At 43.3% G+C, this 18870-nt stretch overlaps 3 protein-coding genes across 4 annotated transcripts; 1 reads left to right on the top strand and 2 right to left on the bottom strand.

Annotated features, from left to right (window-relative positions):
• Nucleotides 1-49: 49 nt before the first annotated feature.
• On the bottom strand, nucleotides 50-3997 carry LOC120020562 (protein FAM78B-like). Its single transcript, XM_038964268.1, has 3 exons — nucleotides 2343-3997; nucleotides 1712-1991; nucleotides 50-965 (listed from the first exon to the last, which is right to left on the bottom strand). The coding sequence occupies exons 1-3, from the start codon at nucleotides 2675-2677 to the stop codon at nucleotides 723-725; spliced, it is 858 nt and encodes a 285-aa protein (XP_038820196.1). The 5' UTR covers nucleotides 2678-3997; the 3' UTR covers nucleotides 50-722.
• On the top strand, nucleotides 3801-11336 carry LOC120020563 (UMP-CMP kinase-like). Its single transcript, XM_038964269.1, has 6 exons — nucleotides 3801-4033; nucleotides 6582-6728; nucleotides 7040-7192; nucleotides 7378-7454; nucleotides 9693-9789; nucleotides 10093-11336. The coding sequence occupies exons 1-6, from the start codon at nucleotides 3875-3877 to the stop codon at nucleotides 10132-10134; spliced, it is 675 nt and encodes a 224-aa protein (XP_038820197.1). The 5' UTR covers nucleotides 3801-3874; the 3' UTR covers nucleotides 10135-11336.
• A 1197-nt stretch (nucleotides 11337-12533) lies between these two features.
• LOC120020561 (B-cell lymphoma 6 protein-like) lies at nucleotides 12534-18151 on the bottom strand. Of its 2 annotated transcripts, XM_038964266.1 has the most exons (8): nucleotides 18107-18151; nucleotides 16145-16316; nucleotides 15814-16035; nucleotides 14636-15636; nucleotides 14357-14524; nucleotides 14070-14200; nucleotides 13853-13990; nucleotides 12534-13596 (listed from the first exon to the last, which is right to left on the bottom strand). In XM_038964266.1, the coding sequence occupies exons 1-8, from the start codon at nucleotides 18135-18137 to the stop codon at nucleotides 13453-13455; spliced, it is 2007 nt and encodes a 668-aa protein (XP_038820194.1). In that variant the 5' UTR covers nucleotides 18138-18151; the 3' UTR covers nucleotides 12534-13452. The 2 variants fall into 2 exon arrangements, with proteins under 2 accessions (XP_038820194.1, XP_038820195.1); XM_038964267.1 differs by lacking the exon at nucleotides 12534-13596 and having other exon boundaries at nucleotides 13859-13986.
• Nucleotides 18152-18870: the final 719 nt, after the last annotated feature.

Here is an 18870-nt window from a genome sequence, read left to right as displayed (position 1 = left end):
TCAATAAGACTACAATCAGCCCATTTCTTTGTAGAACTTTATGCCAAGTTGGTGTTCTTAATACAATCTGATTGATGTGAGTTGATCTTAAACTAACAGAAGATTTATATAATATGATTTGACTCATAATTAAATCTAATGATGTGTTCTTAAATGTTGTATGAGCGTTAAAGGCTGTTATATCCATAATTGGCACTGAGGAGATTTTCCAGCTTGCAGGATTTCATGGCCAATGTAAGAAGTTCCATTCAATATCCTTAATGTGATGAGCTTATATAAAATGGTATTCTTATTCCAGTCAAAGACCGTTTTCTTTCTCATGCAATAAGATCTACAGTAGGATGCAGTTCTGTGTTCAGTGCACCTCAATGAAACTTCGATAGCTCTGTCCCTTTCTGTAAAATGGATACAACTCTAATTCAGGACTGTGGCCGTTCAAAAACAGTCCTACTTAATCAAACGCTGATGCAGTGTTGAGCCTGCACCTGAAACCAGTCTAGCTCTGTACATTTCCGCTGTGCCAATTCCAATGCAGTCCAGTCCAGAGAAAATACCTACACTTTTTCACAATTTCTTATCATCCATTGAACCCTGACAGTAGTAGGTGTGAGTGAAGAGCTGACATCTTGGCAAGATAACTCATAATTTCCCTGCTTTGCGATGGTCCACACTTCCTCATTACCGTGAACCAATCACATCTCTCTTTCTCAGTCTTTTGGACCTTATTTGGGTGGTATGACCACTAGGGGCGCCCCTCTGCGGGGCCTCCACATCAGCACTTGGGCGTCGTTGGCATTGGGTCGTCCCAGGGCGTTGGAGAGGATTGGCTCCTGATAGTTGAGGATGTGGGGCTGCTCCTGGTGAGAACGGCCCACTAGGGAGGCCCGGGAGCCAAGGGGCATGTCAGGGTCCACGGAAATGTCCACCTGCATCCGCCACCGCACCGTCTGCAGCACAATGCGCTCCTGGGAAGTGAAAAAATTGTATTCGTAAAAGTTAACTTGCATCACAGGAGGTTGGTGGCACCTTAATTGGGGAGAACAGGCTTGTGGTAATGACTGGAGCGGCATCAGTGGAATGGTTTCAAATACATCAAACATGGTTTCCAGGTGTTTGATGCCATTCCATTTGCTCCGTTCCGGCTATTATTATGAGCCGTTCTCCCATCAGCAGCCTCCACTGAGTCTTGTATAGCAACTGTCATGTAATACGCTGCAGCCCAAAGAGCTTTACAGTTAGCACATAGAGAAGTGTTTCGCAATATGTAGCCTACATTAACTACCCCCGGCCCAAGGCTGCACTGGGCTAGGACAGAAATGAACAGCCCTGAGGGTACTCCAGGAACACCATAGAAAACACTAATTTAAAGCCTTAGTTCAGTCCATAATGTGTTTGTCAGATGTTTTCAGACCTCAAAGGTGGTCATATGTTGGGATGAGTCCACATTGCACACCATTTGTTGGGTTCATCAAACTAATTAGATGGTGCTAATTATTCCCATGCATTTGGGATTGAGGAACGTATTGTTGGATCCATACAACTGATTGTGTGGGATGTGGATTTATCTCGAGATTAGACCCCTTTAGAGGTTGGGAAACGACGGACAAACTTTGACTTTGAAGTGAACTATACCTTTTAAGATAATGAAACAAAAACTAAACAGAGCAGTTCATAAAGTCCAAGAAAGTCCATGTTCTGAAGCCTACAGTACCTTGGTGACAGAGTTGATGGCAACCAGCCAGGTGATGAAGCTCTGGTCTCGGGTGATGTGTGACAGCATGGCTGTGTTGCTGTTGCTGATGGGCACGGCCCAGGTCACACTGGGGTAGAAGTTGTCGTTCATGCTGACCGTGAGGCGCGACGGCTTGGACGTGGGGCCCGTGAGGGTGACTGTCTCGGTGGTGTTGCCGTACCAGGGGTAGCTGACCCCGTCCGAGTCGCTGATGGCCTTGACCCGGCCCTCGCGGAGCTCCGGTAACTCCCAGCTGGACCTGGGGTAGTGGACAAAGAGATTATATAATTATATCATATCTGGCTACAAAACAGTACAACAGTTTATGATAATGATATACATTACAATAGCCTCGCTTAATGGACTATGTTAATAGTAGCCTAGAAAATGTACAGTTGCTAGAATTTCACTCATTCAACAGACACATATAGACAGAACAGCTCACATTATGTGACCGACTGGGTACCAAACCTGGATTGTCTGGCCAAGTGACTCAAGACATTAGCTCACTGAACTAAAGCCTATTGTGTGTGTGTGAGAGAGAGAGAGTGAGAAAGAGTCAGAGTCAGTCAGATTGAATGATTACTGATGGTGACAGGTCAGAACTTACATGCCAATGTCACCATAAGTATTGTAGAACTCCATTTGAGTACAAGCCTGGATCCAACCCACCACCCAGGTTTCATTGCGGGGCACCGGAGGCATGACGATCCCGGCGGAGGCCCTGAAATATGGTGTCTTATACCGCAGCACTATAGGCGAGTTCTCCTCTATCACCGTTGGGCACTGGTCAATGGAGGCCGATACCTCGTAGACTACAATGTTCTCCCTTCTAATGCGCGGCTTGCAGGCGATGCTCTGGATACAGCCCATGGTGCTGGCAAGTAGCAGAGTAAGCAGAACAAGAGACGGAGGGAGGAGATGATACCTGAGCAGTATGCACATCAGTCCCTCTCGAATTCCAGCGAGCTTGTAAATCAAGATTAATATTTTAATTGCACATCACTGATGCAGTCAAATGGCTTAAGAAAACGAAATAGGTGAATCATTTTGAATATAAACGCAGAGCCAACATTCGAAATCAAATCAATACTGCAGTTGTTTTCAAGCATTTTTTCGCGCCGGGAAAATGGAACGTTAAGGACAAGGTAGGCGCAGAACGAAGAGTGGGGGGAAGGTACACTGAACAGCTCCCCCACCACCTTCCCCCGATATGACTGTTGAGTGCCGCACTGCCCTTGGTGCTTATCCCCAGAAACTGCAATTCGGCATCCCTCGGGCTGCTGCTTCCTCGCTTCGAGTCCGTCGCCCCCTTCCTTTTCGAGTCCACGCGTCCGGCTGCAGGTCGGTGCCCTTTGATCCTGCTCTTTCGGCTCGGCGTTGTCATGTCAGTGGCGACGGGACAGCAGGTGAGTCAATGGGGGTGTTGGGGTGCCTTTGTTTGGATGGCTTGCATAGCCCTGCTTTTGGTACAGCGCCCTCGCAGAAGATTGTCTTGGTCGGCACAACAAGAAGACTTTGGCTCATATCCTTCCTAAACCCGATGATAGTAGGCTAGTTATAGCCTAATAGTCTATATGAATCAACGAAACAGCGCGTGGCAGGCTATGGTGCCCTGTCGAGCCATGAACGCTAGGCTATTTCAATGTTTTCTTCTTGCCATTCTTGAGATCAAGGATGAGGGAAACTCGCATCATGAATGGTGCATTATGAATGGTGAGAGAAAGCAGCCAGAGCTGCACAAACGTGCCCGGGACGTCGTGTGATACCCAGCCGCTCAGTTATCCCTTAAATGTTTTGGTGACACGAATCATCCATTTCTATCTCCGTCGACCGATTAACCATTATCCGTCCAACTCCCTCGCTTGGTAGAGCATCATTTAGTCGAGGTCGTTCGCTGTTCAGTTTGGCTAGGTGCTGATGCTGGGAGGATAGACAGCGACAACCAGTGAGGGAGAGGCGTACACCAGACCCCTGCGTTGAAAAAAACAAGTATATGGGCGTGGTTAACACCCCATGGACACTCCTGTGCTGCCATTGGTTGGCAACGTCAACAGTGGGAAGTGGTGTTGGCTATTACGGACTTCCCACTGACGTTCCAACCTGTTCTGCCGACTCCTGATCGGTTGTTGTTTTCGGTTTATGAGTTTCCGTTTATTGAGTAGCTTATCTGCGAAGTTGCGGAGCGTTGTGTACAGGGCTGCGACCGTCGCATTGATCGACATGAAGAAGGCGCAGGTTGTGTTCGTGCTAGGTGGGCCTGGCTCGGGCAAAGGAACCCAGTGCGTCAGAATCGTTGAGGTATGAGACGGTGAGAAAGAACCATGAAAAGGACCATGATCATTTGACAGGGCATTGAAGTGTGTTAGGAAAGAAACCACTAATACATTTTAGGGGGTTGTGGCAACTTCCGTCGAGGGGAGACCAGCTAAATGTATCAATGTATGTTAGCATAGCCACATATAGAAGAAGGAGCAGTTACCAGTATAACTATGCCAGGACCACACTAGCTAAATAACTATGAATAATAATTATATATTTTTCCCATCATTACACTTTCGACTAGCAAACTAGCTATGAATAAAAGGTTATACCTGAAAGAGTGGTATAGTAGCTGCTATTAATCCGTTCGCCAGGTACTATAACTTCGATAAACAACCAGCAATAATCACAATCTATTGTTTTGGGTTTTTGTGTCAATTAAAACATGTTCATTTCTAGCTTATCTTTCTTAAAAATAAAAAGTTATTTAGTTGGCTAACTCATTGATTCTGTTTTGTAGTTTACTCCTCAGGAATTCAACGTGGGCTATAGTTCACCAACGAGAGACAGAGGCTAGCTAGCTTGTTATGTAAAACAGCAATGACTTCTATTCTAATCAGTAGCTAGTGTTTTCATGTCTTACATCCGTTGAGAAACGGATGTAATGTGTTTATGGGGGTCGGCTTCTAACTACATACAGAGTAGCCTATGCACTGCTATTGACGTCATGCAGGGTGGGTGGTGTTTTGCGTCAATAGATAAACTCAAGCAAATATTTAGTGTCTACTACTGATATTCAGCAGGGCTCCTTTGGCTTTCTTCTGTGACAAGTTGTTTCATGTATTTGCCAAATACTTTGATGTGTGTTTTGACATATCAGGGATTGGCATTAAGGGTTGTCCTATTGCCCCGGGCAAGTGACCTGAGCAGTTGTGCAAGTTGAGCCTTCTCTGTGGTTGTCCCATTGAGCTGGCAATTCATTTTTCTCTCCTGATAACAGCCAAAATGCAAATAAATCCATTAGTCTGATCTTTCTGGTTCCTCCCCTGTGTGTAGGTGAAAATAGCTTCTTTTCGGGCATGTGATCATAATCTTTTGGCAACCTAAAAGTTTTCCTGACGTGTCTTTAAGACCTTAATGTCAATCCCAGCCCTATATTCATAATTTAAGGCTGTGGCCAAATGAGTTTGAGCAAGCATCCTGTTCCAGCATGAAATAACACCAACTCACACATAGTGTCCATTCATTCAGCACAATAATAGTTAAAGGGCACTAGTGATGCTGTCTCGTCTCTCCCTAAACCCCTCCCCTGCTTTCAGTGTCAATGGAGCACAGCAGCTCACTGTTGAACAATAACCATCTAGGCATAACACCACGTGACTCCTTTATGTTTATTCTCTGCTGAGGACATTGTTACTATTGCACTCCTTTTAAAGGATCTACATTACTCCCGGACAATTTCATTCTCATAACCCAATTGATTCCTTAACAAATTAGGCTAGCTAAATTGTTAGGAAAGATGTAATGGGGAGATTTAAGGTGACTAAAGTTCCTATTTAGATTAGAGTGATCAACAGAATTTGAATATATTTGTCCTTTCTGTAATACACATGATTTCCAGTGTTTGTGACACTGAAGGTGTGTGTTGATGGTCACTTGACTTGATGCAGAATGTTATGGATTATTCTCATATCTGTTGATAGTGGTTGACGCCAAACGGAATGTATAAGGACAGAGAACACACTGATTATTCACTGTTGTATTGTGTTGATGACATTCTGTGAACACTGTGTGATTCTGTAGCAGCTGACAGCACTGCCTTTAGTTTTGACTTCCTACAAGCCTCTGGGGCTGGTGTTTACAGAACATTTGGTGAACATTTGGTGCTGTCTGATTAGTATATAAGGGCCTGTCTCCAAGAGGCTGGTGTTTACAGAACATTTGGTGAACATTTGGTGCTGTCTCATTAGCATATACACTACCGATCAAAAGTTTTACAACACCTAACGTTACTCATTCAAGGGTTTTTCTCATTAAAGGGTGGCTATTTGAAGAATCTCAAATATAAAATATGTTTTGATTTGTTTAACACTTTTTTGTTACTACATGATTCCATATGTTATTTCATAGTTTAGATGTCTTCACTATTATTCTACAATGTAGAAATTTGTAAAAAAATAAAGAAAAACCCTTGAATGAGTAGGTGTTCCCTGTTCTAAAACGTTTGACTGGTAGTGTAAATGCCTGTCTCCAAGAGGCGGGTGTTTACAGAACATTTGGTGCTGTCTGATTTGGATGTAAGGGCCTGCTCAGAAGAGGCCATTTAGACATTTTCTCTGCTTCTGTGTTGGTTGGACGGTGTCTCCCTGTTGCAACTTGTACTAAACCGGATAGATTTTTGATTGACTTTACCAACGAGTGCTCTCCTTTGTGTTCACCTGGACATTCCTATTACAATACAAGTATACACATGTTTTTGTCCCATTGTTCTCCATAAGCAGTTGAATCAGTAATTATTATTATTATTAGAGGAGTGCACTGTGTTGTTTTGGTTAAGGCTGGCATTAACCCTTTGTGTTTTTCCCAGAACTACGGTTACACTCATCTGTCTGCCGGAGACCTGCTGAGGGCTGAACGGAGCCGAGAGGGCTCCGAGTTCGGACAGCTCATCGATAACCACATTAAGGATGGCAAGATAGTCCCCTTCGAGATCACCATTAAATTACTCAAGAAGGTATGTACCAACTCCAGGTACCTATGACTACAGGGTTTGTGTTAACTGTTGACGTTCAGTAAGCTGGCAGTTAGCATTACTATTAGCTTAGATAATATGGAGTAGCACTATACAGTAATGTTGGTCTGAGTACTGAAATAGTCTCTGTCATTGCTCCATAGGCTGAATTAATCCTTGCTTCACCCTTAAAGGGATAGTTCACCCAGTGAGGTCTACAGGTGGTGTGTAATAAATACTTTTTAGACATAAAAATGTCTGACTTCGATTTGGAGAAGAATATCCCTTTAACTTTCAATTTCCTTTGTCCTCAGGCCATGGAGGAGACCAGGAGGTTAGATGAGAAGAAGATCCACTTCCTCATCGACGGCTTCCCCCGAAACGAGGAAAACCTCCAGGGGTGGACCACCATCATGGATGGGGAGGCTGACGTCAAATTTGTGCTTTTCTTCGATTGTAGCAATGAGGTAATAATACGGCTTTGGGGGCAAGAGGAAGGGGAGGGGATGAACAGGGAGGGGCAACATATCAGATATGACACATTTGGAGTACGACTTTTATTTCTGAAAGTTGCCTCCGAGTGTGAATGTCTTTATTGCTTGGCTGACAGTGTAATCTTTATCCTGAGAGCTCTGTTTGTGTTTGTCTACAGGTCTGTATCAACAGATGTGTAGAAAGAGGGAAGAGCAGTGGGCGCACCGATGACAACAGAGCGAGCCTGGAGAAAAGGTAGCGTCCAAACAAATCAAATCAAATTTTATTTGTCACATACACATGGTTAGCAGATGTTAATGCGAGTGTAGCGAAATGCTTGTGCTTCTAGTTCCAACCATGCAGTAATATCTAACAAGTAATCTAACAATTTCACAACAACTACCTTATACACACAAGTGTAAAGGAATGAATAAGAATATGTACATAAAAATATATGAATGAGTGATGGCCGAATGGCATAGGCAAGATGCAGTAGATGATATAGAGTACAGTATATACGTATGAGATGAGTAATGTAGGGTATGTAAACATTATATAAAGTGGCATTGTGTAAAGTGGCTAGTGATACATTTATTACATACATTTTTCCATTATTAAAGTGATTATTAAAGTTATTAAAGTGTTGAGTCAATATGTTGGCAGCAGCCACTCAATGTTAGTGATGGCTGTTTAACAGTCTGATGGCCTTGAGATAGAAGCTGTTTTTCAGTCTCTCGGTCCCCGCTTTGATGCACCTGTACTGACCTCGCCTTCTGGATGATAGGCGGTGGCTCAGGTGGTTGTTGTCCTTGATGATCTTTTTGGCCATCCTGTGACATCGGGTGGTGTAGGTGTCCTGGAGGGCAGGTAGTTTGCCCCCGGTGATGCGTTGTGCAGACCTCACTACCCTCTGGAGAGCCTTACGGTTATGGGCGGAGCAGTTGCCGTACCAGGCGGTGATACAGACCGACAGGATGCTCTCGATTGTGCATCTGTAAAAGTTTGTGAGTGTTTTTGGTGACAAGCCGAATTTCTTCAGCCTCCTGAGGTTGAAGAGGCGCTGCTGCGCCTTCTTCACCACGCTGTCTGTGTGGGTGGACCATTTCAGTTTGTCCGTGATGTGTACGCCGAGAAACTTAAAACTTTCCACCCTCTCCACTACTGTCCCGTCGATGTCGATAGGGGGCTGCTCCCTCTGTCTATAGGCTGGGAGCAACAAAATGGAGTCGTGGACAGCTTTTCCCGAAAGGAGGGCGGGGGAGCGCCTTATATGCGTCGCGGAAGTTAGAACAACAATGATCCAGGGTTTTACCAGCCCTGGTTGCGCAATCGATATGCTGATAGAATTTAGGGAGCCTTGTTTTCAGATTAGCCTTGTTAAAATCCCCAGCTACAATAAATGCAGCCTCAGTATATGTGGTTTCCAGTTTACATAGAGTCGAATTAAGTTATTTCAGGGCCGTCGATGTGTCTGCTTGGGGGGGAATATACACGACTCTGATTATGATCAAAGAGAATTCTCTTGGTAGATAATGTGGTCGACATTTGATTTTAAGGAATTCTAGGTCAGGTGAACAGAAGGACTTGAGTTCCTGTATGTTATTATGATCACACCACGTCTCGTTAATCATAAGGCATACACCCCCGCCCTTCTTCTTACCAGAGAGATGCTTGTTTCTGTCGGCGCGATGCGTGAAGAAACCAGGTGGCTGTACCGACTCCGATAGCGTGTCTCGAGTGAGCCATGTTTCCGTGAAACAAAGAACGTTACAGTCTCTGATGTCTTTCTGGAGGGCAACCCTTGCTCGGATTTCGTCTACCTTGTTGTCAAGAGACTGGACATTGGCGAGTAGTATGCTCGGGAGCTTTCTATGATCACTGACTATTGACCTTTTTAATATGAACTGGACCTCTCAAAAGGAGACACGGCTCTTGCTCATTTAAAAAAATGTGTTCTTATAAAGCGCCATATGTTGAAATAGCTCTGCCATTTCCTGGTTTCTAAAATTCTAATTTCAGTTAATGTGACACAACAAGCAATGTATAGTGTAGAGAATCATCATGCTATCTAAAACGCTGTGAAATATAGTTTCAGTCACCAAAAATATTGTATTTTCAGCAGTTTTAAGGTAATGTACAAAACCGAAAGTAATATGAAGCAAAAACTAAACGAGGTGAAGCATAGAAATATTTCATATAGAACAGATCTACTGTGAATCCGACTTGATTGTAATGAGAATGACAGATCTATAACTTGCATTTCTATCTGAAATCAGTCAGGTTGTACACAACTATATAATGCACCTTTAATAATAGTGAAAAAACATTGACGGGCGTTGCTTTTGAGATTGTGATTTTCAGTCCCGCCTTGACTCACCTTTAAAAGTAATACACCCTGGAGCATGTTTTAGCTTGGCTGTATGTACTTGGGTCTCCTCTGAGTCCTAGGCACTGGTCAGCCCTGTTTCTGAGCCTCCGTTTCCTCCCCTGAAGGATCCAGACCTACCTGCAGTCAACACGGCCCGTCATCTCACTGTATGAGAAACAGGGCAAGGTGCGCACTGTGGATGCCTCGTGCGCTGTGGACAAGGTAAGCAACAGGAGTATACAGCACTGCGCCATTGCAGTCACACATGATGGGCATTTGGAACACACTCAGTAGTACACACTCAGTAGTATACACTCAGTAGTATACACTCATTCACTATGATCTTACAATTCAGTATGAATTCCCTCAATCTGAGCTGTTTCTTTCCCTATTGGTTGTCTCTCTGTTTCCTTGTACCCTCCGGAGGGCAATCACACATTTCTGCCCAGGCGATTGCACATGTACAAAAACACAAACACGAATCTGGTTTTCTCTAATGCATCTCTTTCTCTCCCTCTGTTTCAGGTGTTTGCCAATGTCAAAACCATCCTGGACAAGGAGATTTGAAATTCCGCACACTGCCAACAACTACCATTCACAGATACTTTTAGTTGCAGCAACAATATACTTAGTTTATTTCCATTCATTACTTTTTACACTTATACATTTTTTTGGGGGGGGGCCTATTTTTTTGTCAATGCCAAGGTGTGTGTGTGTGTGTGTGTGTGTGTGTGTGTGTGTGTGTGTGTGTGTGTGTGTGTGTGTGTGTGTGTGTGTGTGTTAGAGTGAATGAGATAGGTAGTCAGATGCTCTGCTGAAAAACCTTACATGAACCCTCTGAGGGGGTTCACTATGAAAGTAGTACACCGACTGACAGGTCTGTCATTTTAGTCGGGGGCCGTTGTATACGGACAAGACTATTAGAATTGCTCTGCTCCACGAGGTGCTTGTTTTTCTTGTCAAGCAGAGGCATATACAGTACAGTATGTTAACAAAATGACATTATCTGTGATAAAATCTCTACATCATTGTCAGCAGTAACCTAGACAAGCACATGCTTTTTTCACAGACCAACCACTTCTCTGGACTAGATAGAGAAGGATCATGTAGAAAAGGACAGACCGAGGGGGAGAGAGAGAGCATCTCTGCTAAATCAATTTAGATAAACACTGTTGTCTTATGGGCTTCCCCTGTATACTAATTAAACATAGAAAACACCTGTCTCATGTTGAAAGAAATATGAACTAAGGTAATGGAGGAACAAGCAACCTTGATTGCAGTAGTACAAATTTGTGGATTAAACTGGCATGACAACGATAGTTGGTTACAGCACATACGGTGTTGGACCAGTTCGAAATTTAAACTGGGCTTAGTCCTAAATTTAAACTCTGTTTATCTGTGAGTGTGCATCACTGCACATTACATTTTATTGGGTGTTCTGCACGTGAAATATTATTTGGTGTTCTGCACATTAAAGATTATTTGGTGTTCTCCAGAATGCTGAAATACTGAGTGTCTTTGTGGTCCCATGTAGGGTGACTGAAAATGTCAAGTCCAATAGATACCTAGTTCTCCATGATCACTTGGCTCTGGCTTTATGCGTCACTACAAAAGTGCACAAAGATCAGCTCTCGGCATAAGTTTTTGTTGTGTGTTATTTGTTTAATCATTGATTACACAACAAAGGAAAAAAGTACCAGTTTTGTTGAATCTGAGTATGTTACCATGTAAAGTGGGAGAAAAAGTTAATGACAGACAAACCAAATATACCTCCCTCTCGTGTCTGTCTGTTTGTACTTGATTTTTCTTTGACAGGTGAATACTTACTGACGGACCCACTCAAACTGATAATTCCACACTCACAGACAGAAGATCACACTATCTCAAGGCTATATCAGTGTCTCTCAACTGTTTGCTGGCGGTCCCTGAGACAACCAATGAGCCAGCAGAGGGCAGACTGACATTACTATTGATTGGCTAGAGTTGAGAAATGCCACATCACCATTCTTACTTTATTAGTTATTTTAGTTTTTCATGTAAATGTCCACTTTTAAAGTGTCACATTCACATACTATTCAGTGAATTAGTTAATTGAATTACATATTGTGATTCCTTGACTCTCTAGCATACCACCACTTCTGTTATTTGTGTTCAAGGAAAATGTCCATTGACTCTTGAGTGTTCTTCAAAGAGCACTCATAAAACGTGTCATTATTTTTGCTTTTTCAAATGTGTGGCCAAATATTAACAGAATCTATCCAAATGAACTTTATTTAGTCAAAACAAAACAAAATGAAAGCAGTGTTGTCTATCTGTAAATGATCAAGGAGGAACCACCCCCCCACCACAGGGATGCTGGCCCATGTTGGCTCAATGCTTCTCACAGCTGTGTCAAGTTGGCTGGATGTCCTTTGGGTGGTGGACCATTCTTGATACACACGGGAAACTGTTGAGCATGAAAAACCCAGTAACGTTGCAGTTCTTGACACAATCCAGTGCACCTGGCACCTGCTACCATATCCTGTTCAAAGTCACTTCAATTTTTGTCTTGCCTATTCCCTCTCTGAATGGCACACATACACAAATGTCTCAAGGCTTAAAAATCCTTCTTTAACCTGTCTCCTCCCCTTCATCTACACTGATTGAAGTGGATTTAACAAGTGACATAAATAAGGGATCGTAGCTTTCACCTGGATTCACTTGGTCAGTTATGTTATGGAAAGAGCAGGTGTCCTGAATGTTGTGTACACTCAGTGTGTGTCATTCTGGCTCATACTGTGGTTAATCCTCTGGGGAAGTTGATGGTATTGTATTGTCATCTGATGCCTTTGAGTGTGTCATTCTATGGTAGATGCAAACCTACACTGACTATAAGACCATGATATGATTATGGGATAGAAGATAGTAATTAGTGTTGTGATGTTATGTGCATTTTCACATTGACAAATGATACCAAGAGACAAATGTATGTTTTCACAATACATTCCTTTATTTTTATTTCACATAAACCTCTGCAGTTTACAAAGACAAATGTTGATAACATTCCTGAGGACTTGTAGCTTGAGACCTGGTGTACTTACAGCTTGTGGGCTTGAGACAAAAAGCGGACAAAACAAATACAGTACAAAGTGCTGACGTGGGACATTGCGCTAATGAACAGAAAATCTGACAACTCAGTGTAAAGCACCTTGAATACATTGCGTATGCATGTATATGTATCCGTCGAATAATATATTATTTTGACCAAACGACAGATTCAATGAGAAACTTTCACTAGGTAGAAAGACATAAAAAGCGTCTGTACCTTAGTAATGCAGACATATACTCTGCCAGCAGAGGGAAATCTGGGTAGGTAGTACATTATATATTCACAATAATAAGATGAGAAACTACAAAGAACTGGGTAATATATTATGTAATGTCCAGCTGAACATGCCCCCATATACTATCTATAACAGAACTGTACCAATGTAACAGTGTTTCTCAATATGAATGAAAATGTGTCGTACAGTTTTCTAGAAGACGACTGTCCTTCAACTGAAAACATTCAGGAAAAAAGTCATACTTAACTGAAAACATTAAGAAAACATTATTACCCGATAAGAATTCATATTACAAAATTCTAATTTTCAAAATGTATATTCCAATGCAGGAAATTTCACAAGATCTTAAAACACATTAACATTTATACACAGTACATACTAGATTTATATACAAACATACAGTAAAAGGGCTATAAGCGATATGAAATATTCACATTTGGAGGAAACCTGTCTGCCAGTGCCAACAAACACAACAATCACTGACAGCGTGGTACTATGACAACGTGTTCCTAAAACAACGTAAAATTGCCAGCAAATCACACTCCATCGTCCCAGTGTCCATTTAGCAGGCCTTGGCCAAGCCAACGAGCATGTCCGTGTTCGCCCGGCGGTACTGAGCCTTGGTGTTGGTGACCGCGCCGTGCTTCTGACGGAGATGCAGCCTCAACTGGCTCTTGTGGCGAAAGTGAAGGTCACATTTCTCGCACTGGGAAAGAAAAAGAACAAATGCAATGAGTCACTAATTGAATCAAACTGCCTCTCAATGGGTTCATTCATACATTAAACGCAGGATTAGCAGGAGGACAAAGGCTATAGCCACTATGCATTTAAGCTGAGGCCCTGGGTACTCAGTTTAGGCTATTGATAGGCAGTCACAGGAAGCCAGGAATAGGATTAGAGGAAGCAGTCCAAATTAACCAGATACACACTGGGCCATGTGAAGGGAAAGACAAGGCGCTTACGTGGTATGGCTTTTCTCCTGTGTGGATCCGTAAGTGGCTCTTGAGGGTCTGAAGATGGCGGAAGTGCGTCCCACAGATCTCACAGGGATAAGGCTTCTCCCCTGTATGGATCAGCACATGGGCCCGGAGGTGAGCTACCTAGGAACAAAATACATAATTATATATGAATGATATTTGTCCTTCATGAGTGAATGACAGCTCATAGCGGTTTCCTCACCTGTACAAAGCAAGCGCCACACGTTTCACACTTGTACGGCTTCTCTCCCGAGTGGATGCGGGTGTGGGTCTTGAGGTTGGCCGGCCGGTTGAACTGAGCGCCGCAGATGTTACAGCGGTATGGTTTCTCTCCTGGAATACAAGAGGCATAAAGAAACCATGACACTGATGCCACACAGAACCCTGTAAATACACTGTTCTTAGTCATACGGATCCCACGTCTGACAACACAATGACCTTATTAGTTTGACAGGACAGATATGAGTTAAGATGTAACAGAAGTCTTACCAGTGTGGACAGTCTTGTGGCTGGCGAGGTTCCCTTTGTAACGGAATGCAGCTTGGCATCGGTCACACTTGTATGGCTTATCAGCATGGACCTGGAGCATGTGGCCTTTCAAGGAGTCCGCTTCCGCAAACTTTCCGTCGCACTCGTTGCAGAAGTAGGAACCATTCTCTGCAACGGAAACATTGAGATTTAGTCATTGAAAAGTGTAACAGCATGAATGTAACTATACTGTGTCAATGTTTATTGCATCGGCCCCACTCATTGAAACACACTACTCACCACCGCTTGAGTCGGAGTACTCAGAGTGCAGCTCATTGGTGTCCTCCCCCGTGTAGGACCCAGGGGAGCGGGAACACACCTCCAGGTGCTGAGGGGCGTCCGTACCACAGGAGGAGCATCTCTGCTGGCTAATGCTGCGATGGCTGGCCTGTGGCACAAGGATCTCTTCCCAATGCTCATTGACCATCTCTCCAGTCTGGAGCTCTTCAACAGGTCCCTCTGATCCACTGGTCCTGTAGCGGCCCTGTGGAGGGGAGCAGTCCCCAGCCTCAACACTCCCTACCTGGGACTCGTCCTCCTTCTCCCCAGAGGTCTGGTTCATAACGATAAACTTGTACTTCTTCCAGTTGCGGGCCTTGGGCTCCTGGGAGCAGCCGGATGGCTGGGTCAGGGCCGGGGCTGCGTTCCTGCTGCAGCCACTGGACTCAGTGGGGGAGTTGGGTTGGCAGTCAGAACGGAGAGGGCTCTGAGGACTGCAGATCACCCCTTTGGTGCAGCCTGGGGACAGGCTGAGGGAGCTGGGCTGTGGGTGCTGGTTCCTGTCCTCCTCCATGGGGGAGGCCCCTCTGTGTTCAGGCCCCTGGAGGCCCCCAAGTGGCCCCGACTGACGGCTGGAGCAGGGGAGAGGGCAGATGGTCATAACTGAGGAGGATGAGGAGTCGGATGACAAAGGGTGGTGGATGATGGTGGTCTCTGTGCGATTCACGGTAGAGCAGAGTTTCTTAGAGATGGTGACCCCTTTGGGAATGTCACTGACATTGCAGGCATCTGACATTTTTATGATGGGGATGTGTTTTCCGTGGACGTGGTGGGAGCTACCTGAAGCATTGATACCACTGAATACACTGGGGCAGTAGCTCCTCCAGTCTCTGAGGGGAGATATGGATGTGTGGCTGGGGCTGGTCGCCACCCTATCCAGAACCCTGAAAGCAGGGAGGTCCTGAGAGAGATGCATCGGGCTGGCCAGTACCTCCTCTCTCTGCAGACTCACAGACTGCTCTCTAAAAGGGCAGGAAGTAAGGAACAGCAACCATTTAGTTCCAAACTGATACTATTCAGATGTGAATAAGAAAGATAGGGCCTGGAAATATTCCCAGAACTGACCAGGAAAGGTTCCAGGCACTAGTAGGCTACAGACCAAGTATAAATAGATGAGCAATTATGCATTTTTTCCGTACCTGGACTTGATGAACCTGCGACAGGTGTCCACCACATGTTCCATCTGAAGGTAGGAGGCTGTGTTCATGGTAACCAGAACCAGGCTGTCCTTCACGGTCAGAGTGGAGGTGTACATGAAGTCCAGCAGGATGGCAAAACCATCAGGGTCAACTTCGGGGTCCAGGCTGATGGCACTCAGGTTACTCTTCAGGGGGTCCGTGAAGATGGAGTAAAAAAGTCCACTATCAAAAAAATAATAATAATATGATTATGCCCCTTCTCTCACAATGACAATCCTATAGCACAAGAAGGATGATTGGCCTAAAAACTGGTAGTTGGTCTTGAACGTACCTGCAGGCCACGAGGACCGTCTTGTGAGCGCAGAAGTGCTGACCGTCAATCTGGATAGTGACATCCGTCAGGATATTTCTACTGCGGAGGCGGTTGAAGTTGAGCAGAACATCACCGGCATGGCGGGTAAATTGAATGCAGCCATCTGCCAATGAGGCCATGGTGTCAGAATCTGATGAAACATGGGAAATACCTTGTAAATTATAGACAATCTGCCAAACACAGATTGTGAGAGTTGCAGGATGATATTAACATAAATTAAGCAAAGCTGTTGCTTTTGATTTGATTTAAATATATAATATTCTATATATGAGGACATAGCACCATCATTCTATTCCCCTTGAAGTTGGCAGGTCAGAAATATTTCCTCAATAGGTGGCACCATTTCAAAGTCCAACAAAGTAAAAATAATTTGGGGAAAGTGGACCACGTTTCTGCGAGTGAGGCTACAGACTGATATTACTAACCATGTCAACTATAGGGTATAGGCATTGAACTGATGTTCATAACATAGTGACAAGCCATGATTCTTGTGGCCAGTGGGAAAATAGACTTGTACAGGCTACAGTGAACAAGTTAGGCTATTTGTTGGTGCACATAGCAGGTTACATATTGCTATTAGACCTACCAAAAACAATAAGCTTAAAAATAAAATATTTGTACTTTTATAAATTGTGAGTTTTACTCTACTGCAAATGTTTTACTATAGGCTACATTACTTAGAAACAGTTTGAGAAAAACACGTTTAAAACCAATTTCATCCATTAATAGCCCGTAATAACATCTGCTAAACACGTGTATGTAACCAATCAAATTTGATTGGAATTCGGTTATGACCGATTTGCTTTTGGCATATATCCAAGCCCACGAATACAGACGGCACCTCAAGAGGAGCCCGAGTTTCGCGCTTGGAACGTGTCTCGCATTGAGTACATTCCGTCTTGGGTGCGCACAGATTAGGTTGCTTCTAAATAGGCTTCCTGCTTTTCGATAGGTCTAGAAGTGGAAAGCCACCTTGTTTAACCCATGACATTTCACACTGGTTAGAACCAATTTATTTTTACCTTGAAAAGAGAACTAAAAAAAAATGGAATATGGGAAAGTAGACCTATGCGTAAAATAGGGTGTAGGATTTTAGGAGTTTGAAATGCATGTGCACATAGGCCTAAACATTGCACAGAGGCTCCCTATGTTTAGTACAAAATTAGTAGGCAGTTATTGATTATAACGTTCCATAAAAACAGATCAAGAATGTACATCTGCGTCAACATATTGTTAGACTTTGTTTTTGACTCACTACCGATCGTTAACGTTTTCGACAGTTTAGCAGTAATCTACCACCGAAGTGAAACCACCATAAGAGAGGAAAACAGTGCGCAAAGCTGAAAAGTAGTACGCAGTGATCTAACCAGACTGGCTCGCCCTGTTGCGCTACTTTTCTTGCTATTCGTTTAGTGATATTTAACGACTATTACAGATAAATACTTTTTGAGAATATTAAATTCATACTACCCGGAAAAATTACTTTGATTAACTATATAACCCAAAGGTAATCTTTCTGTACAGTAGGATAGGCTGTAAACCAACTGCACATTAAGACTAATATATTATCTCGCGATAATATCTATATATTCGATAAACCAACATGATCAAAAGGTGAGAGCATAGGCAATGAAAATATATATAGTTTCGCAATGAAAGACGAACTTCCGAGTAAATTTCTCAGATACATGCTGCTTAAGCAGAGGAGATACTAAACTACCTGACCATGCATCAAGCATAAACATCAGCAAGAAGTCTAGTAACTGCAGTCTAAGAAACCACACTGTTCACAAAACGAAAGAAAACAAAAGTATTTTTAAGTATTTAAATTTGATCAATAAAGCCAATGCGCCACAACGCATGTCTACCACTACTATAACTTCTGGTATAATACTGTCAAATAATGGGGGGAAAAATCACCTTGTAAAACTTTCCTGGAAACTTCGTGCATCACCAGTTCTGAGAATGCGGTTCTAAGAAACTCAAGGGCTTAATTCTCGGAATTCTACCAGAGGGCCATACCATTACCAAAAGAGTGAGGATGGTACATGATGTTGTGGGTTTCGTTTTATCGTCATTACAGGAAATATATTTGGATATTCAACTTAGACAGTAAATTACACATAATATACTATTGATTTAGATTCGAAAATAAACGGTGATATGGATTTGAACTATGACAACTATTTTATTATTGCTCTATTCTCCCTCTAAAGTGGAACTGTCGAAATACAAGGTCACCTGACCATTATGTAGACCTCGAAGAATTTGAGCTCGTTCACGAGGCTAGACACGAGCACGGCCTGCGCATGAGCATTTGATCTATAAATCAGGCGATAGGTGGCTTGTAGTTAGATACTTCTTTTTACGTTTACGCGTAATCGTACCACTAATAATTGTGGCCGAACGTCGTCAGACCTGACTTTGTTGACTTCGTCACGTTCAGCTATCGACCTGGGATTCTAAAAAAATGTCCTTTTGTGTGAAAGTGCGAGTGATTACATTCATTTTTGTATTTTGGGGGACTCAATAATGAACGTTATAATCGTTGATGGTTCCGCACGCTAGACTTTGAAAATAGCAAAGCACCACAGTGGCAAACAATGTCAAACGTTGTAAGTTAATTGGACTCTGTGTTTATAGTAATAGTTAATAGTAAGCGCAGCCAAAAATCTGTTGTGAAG

Source organism: Salvelinus namaycush, chromosome 25 (genome assembly GCF_016432855.1).
Source record: "Salvelinus namaycush isolate Seneca chromosome 25, SaNama_1.0, whole genome shotgun sequence".
Lineage (NCBI taxonomy): Eukaryota > Metazoa > Chordata > Actinopteri > Salmoniformes > Salmonidae > Salvelinus > Salvelinus namaycush.
Note: the sequence above shows the minus strand (reverse complement) of the source record. Positions and strands in the feature narration are given on the sequence as shown.

Coding starts and splice junctions, on each gene's coding strand:
- LOC120020561 (XM_038964266.1), bottom strand. CDS start 18,137: ATGCACGAAGTTTCCAGGAAAGTTTTACAAG. Junction 16,317..18,106: donor TTCCAGGAAAGTTTTACAAG/GTGATTTTTCCC, acceptor ATGTTTCATCAG/ATTCTGACACCATGGCCTCA. Junction 14,201..14,356: donor CCACAAGACTGTCCACACTG/GTAAGACTTCTG, acceptor CTTGTATTCCAG/GAGAGAAACCATACCGCTGT.
- LOC120020563 (XM_038964269.1), top strand. CDS start 3,875: ATGAGTTTCCGTTTATTGAGTAGCTTATCTGCGAAGTTGCGGAGCGTT. Junction 6,729..7,039: donor CCATTAAATTACTCAAGAAG/GTATGTACCAAC, acceptor CTTTGTCCTCAG/GCCATGGAGGAGACCAGGAG. Junction 7,455..9,692: donor AGAGCGAGCCTGGAGAAAAG/GTAGCGTCCAAA, acceptor CCTCCCCTGAAG/GATCCAGACCTACCTGCAGT.
- LOC120020562 (XM_038964268.1), bottom strand. CDS start 2,677: ATGTGCATACTGCTCAGGTATCATCTCCTCCCTCCGTCTCTTGTTCTG. Junction 1,992..2,342: donor ACTTATGGTGACATTGGCAT/GTAAGTTCTGAC, acceptor CCACTACCCCAG/GTCCAGCTGGGAGTTACCGG. Junction 966..1,711: donor CCATCAACTCTGTCACCAAG/GTACTGTAGGCT, acceptor TTCACTTCCCAG/GAGCGCATTGTGCTGCAGAC.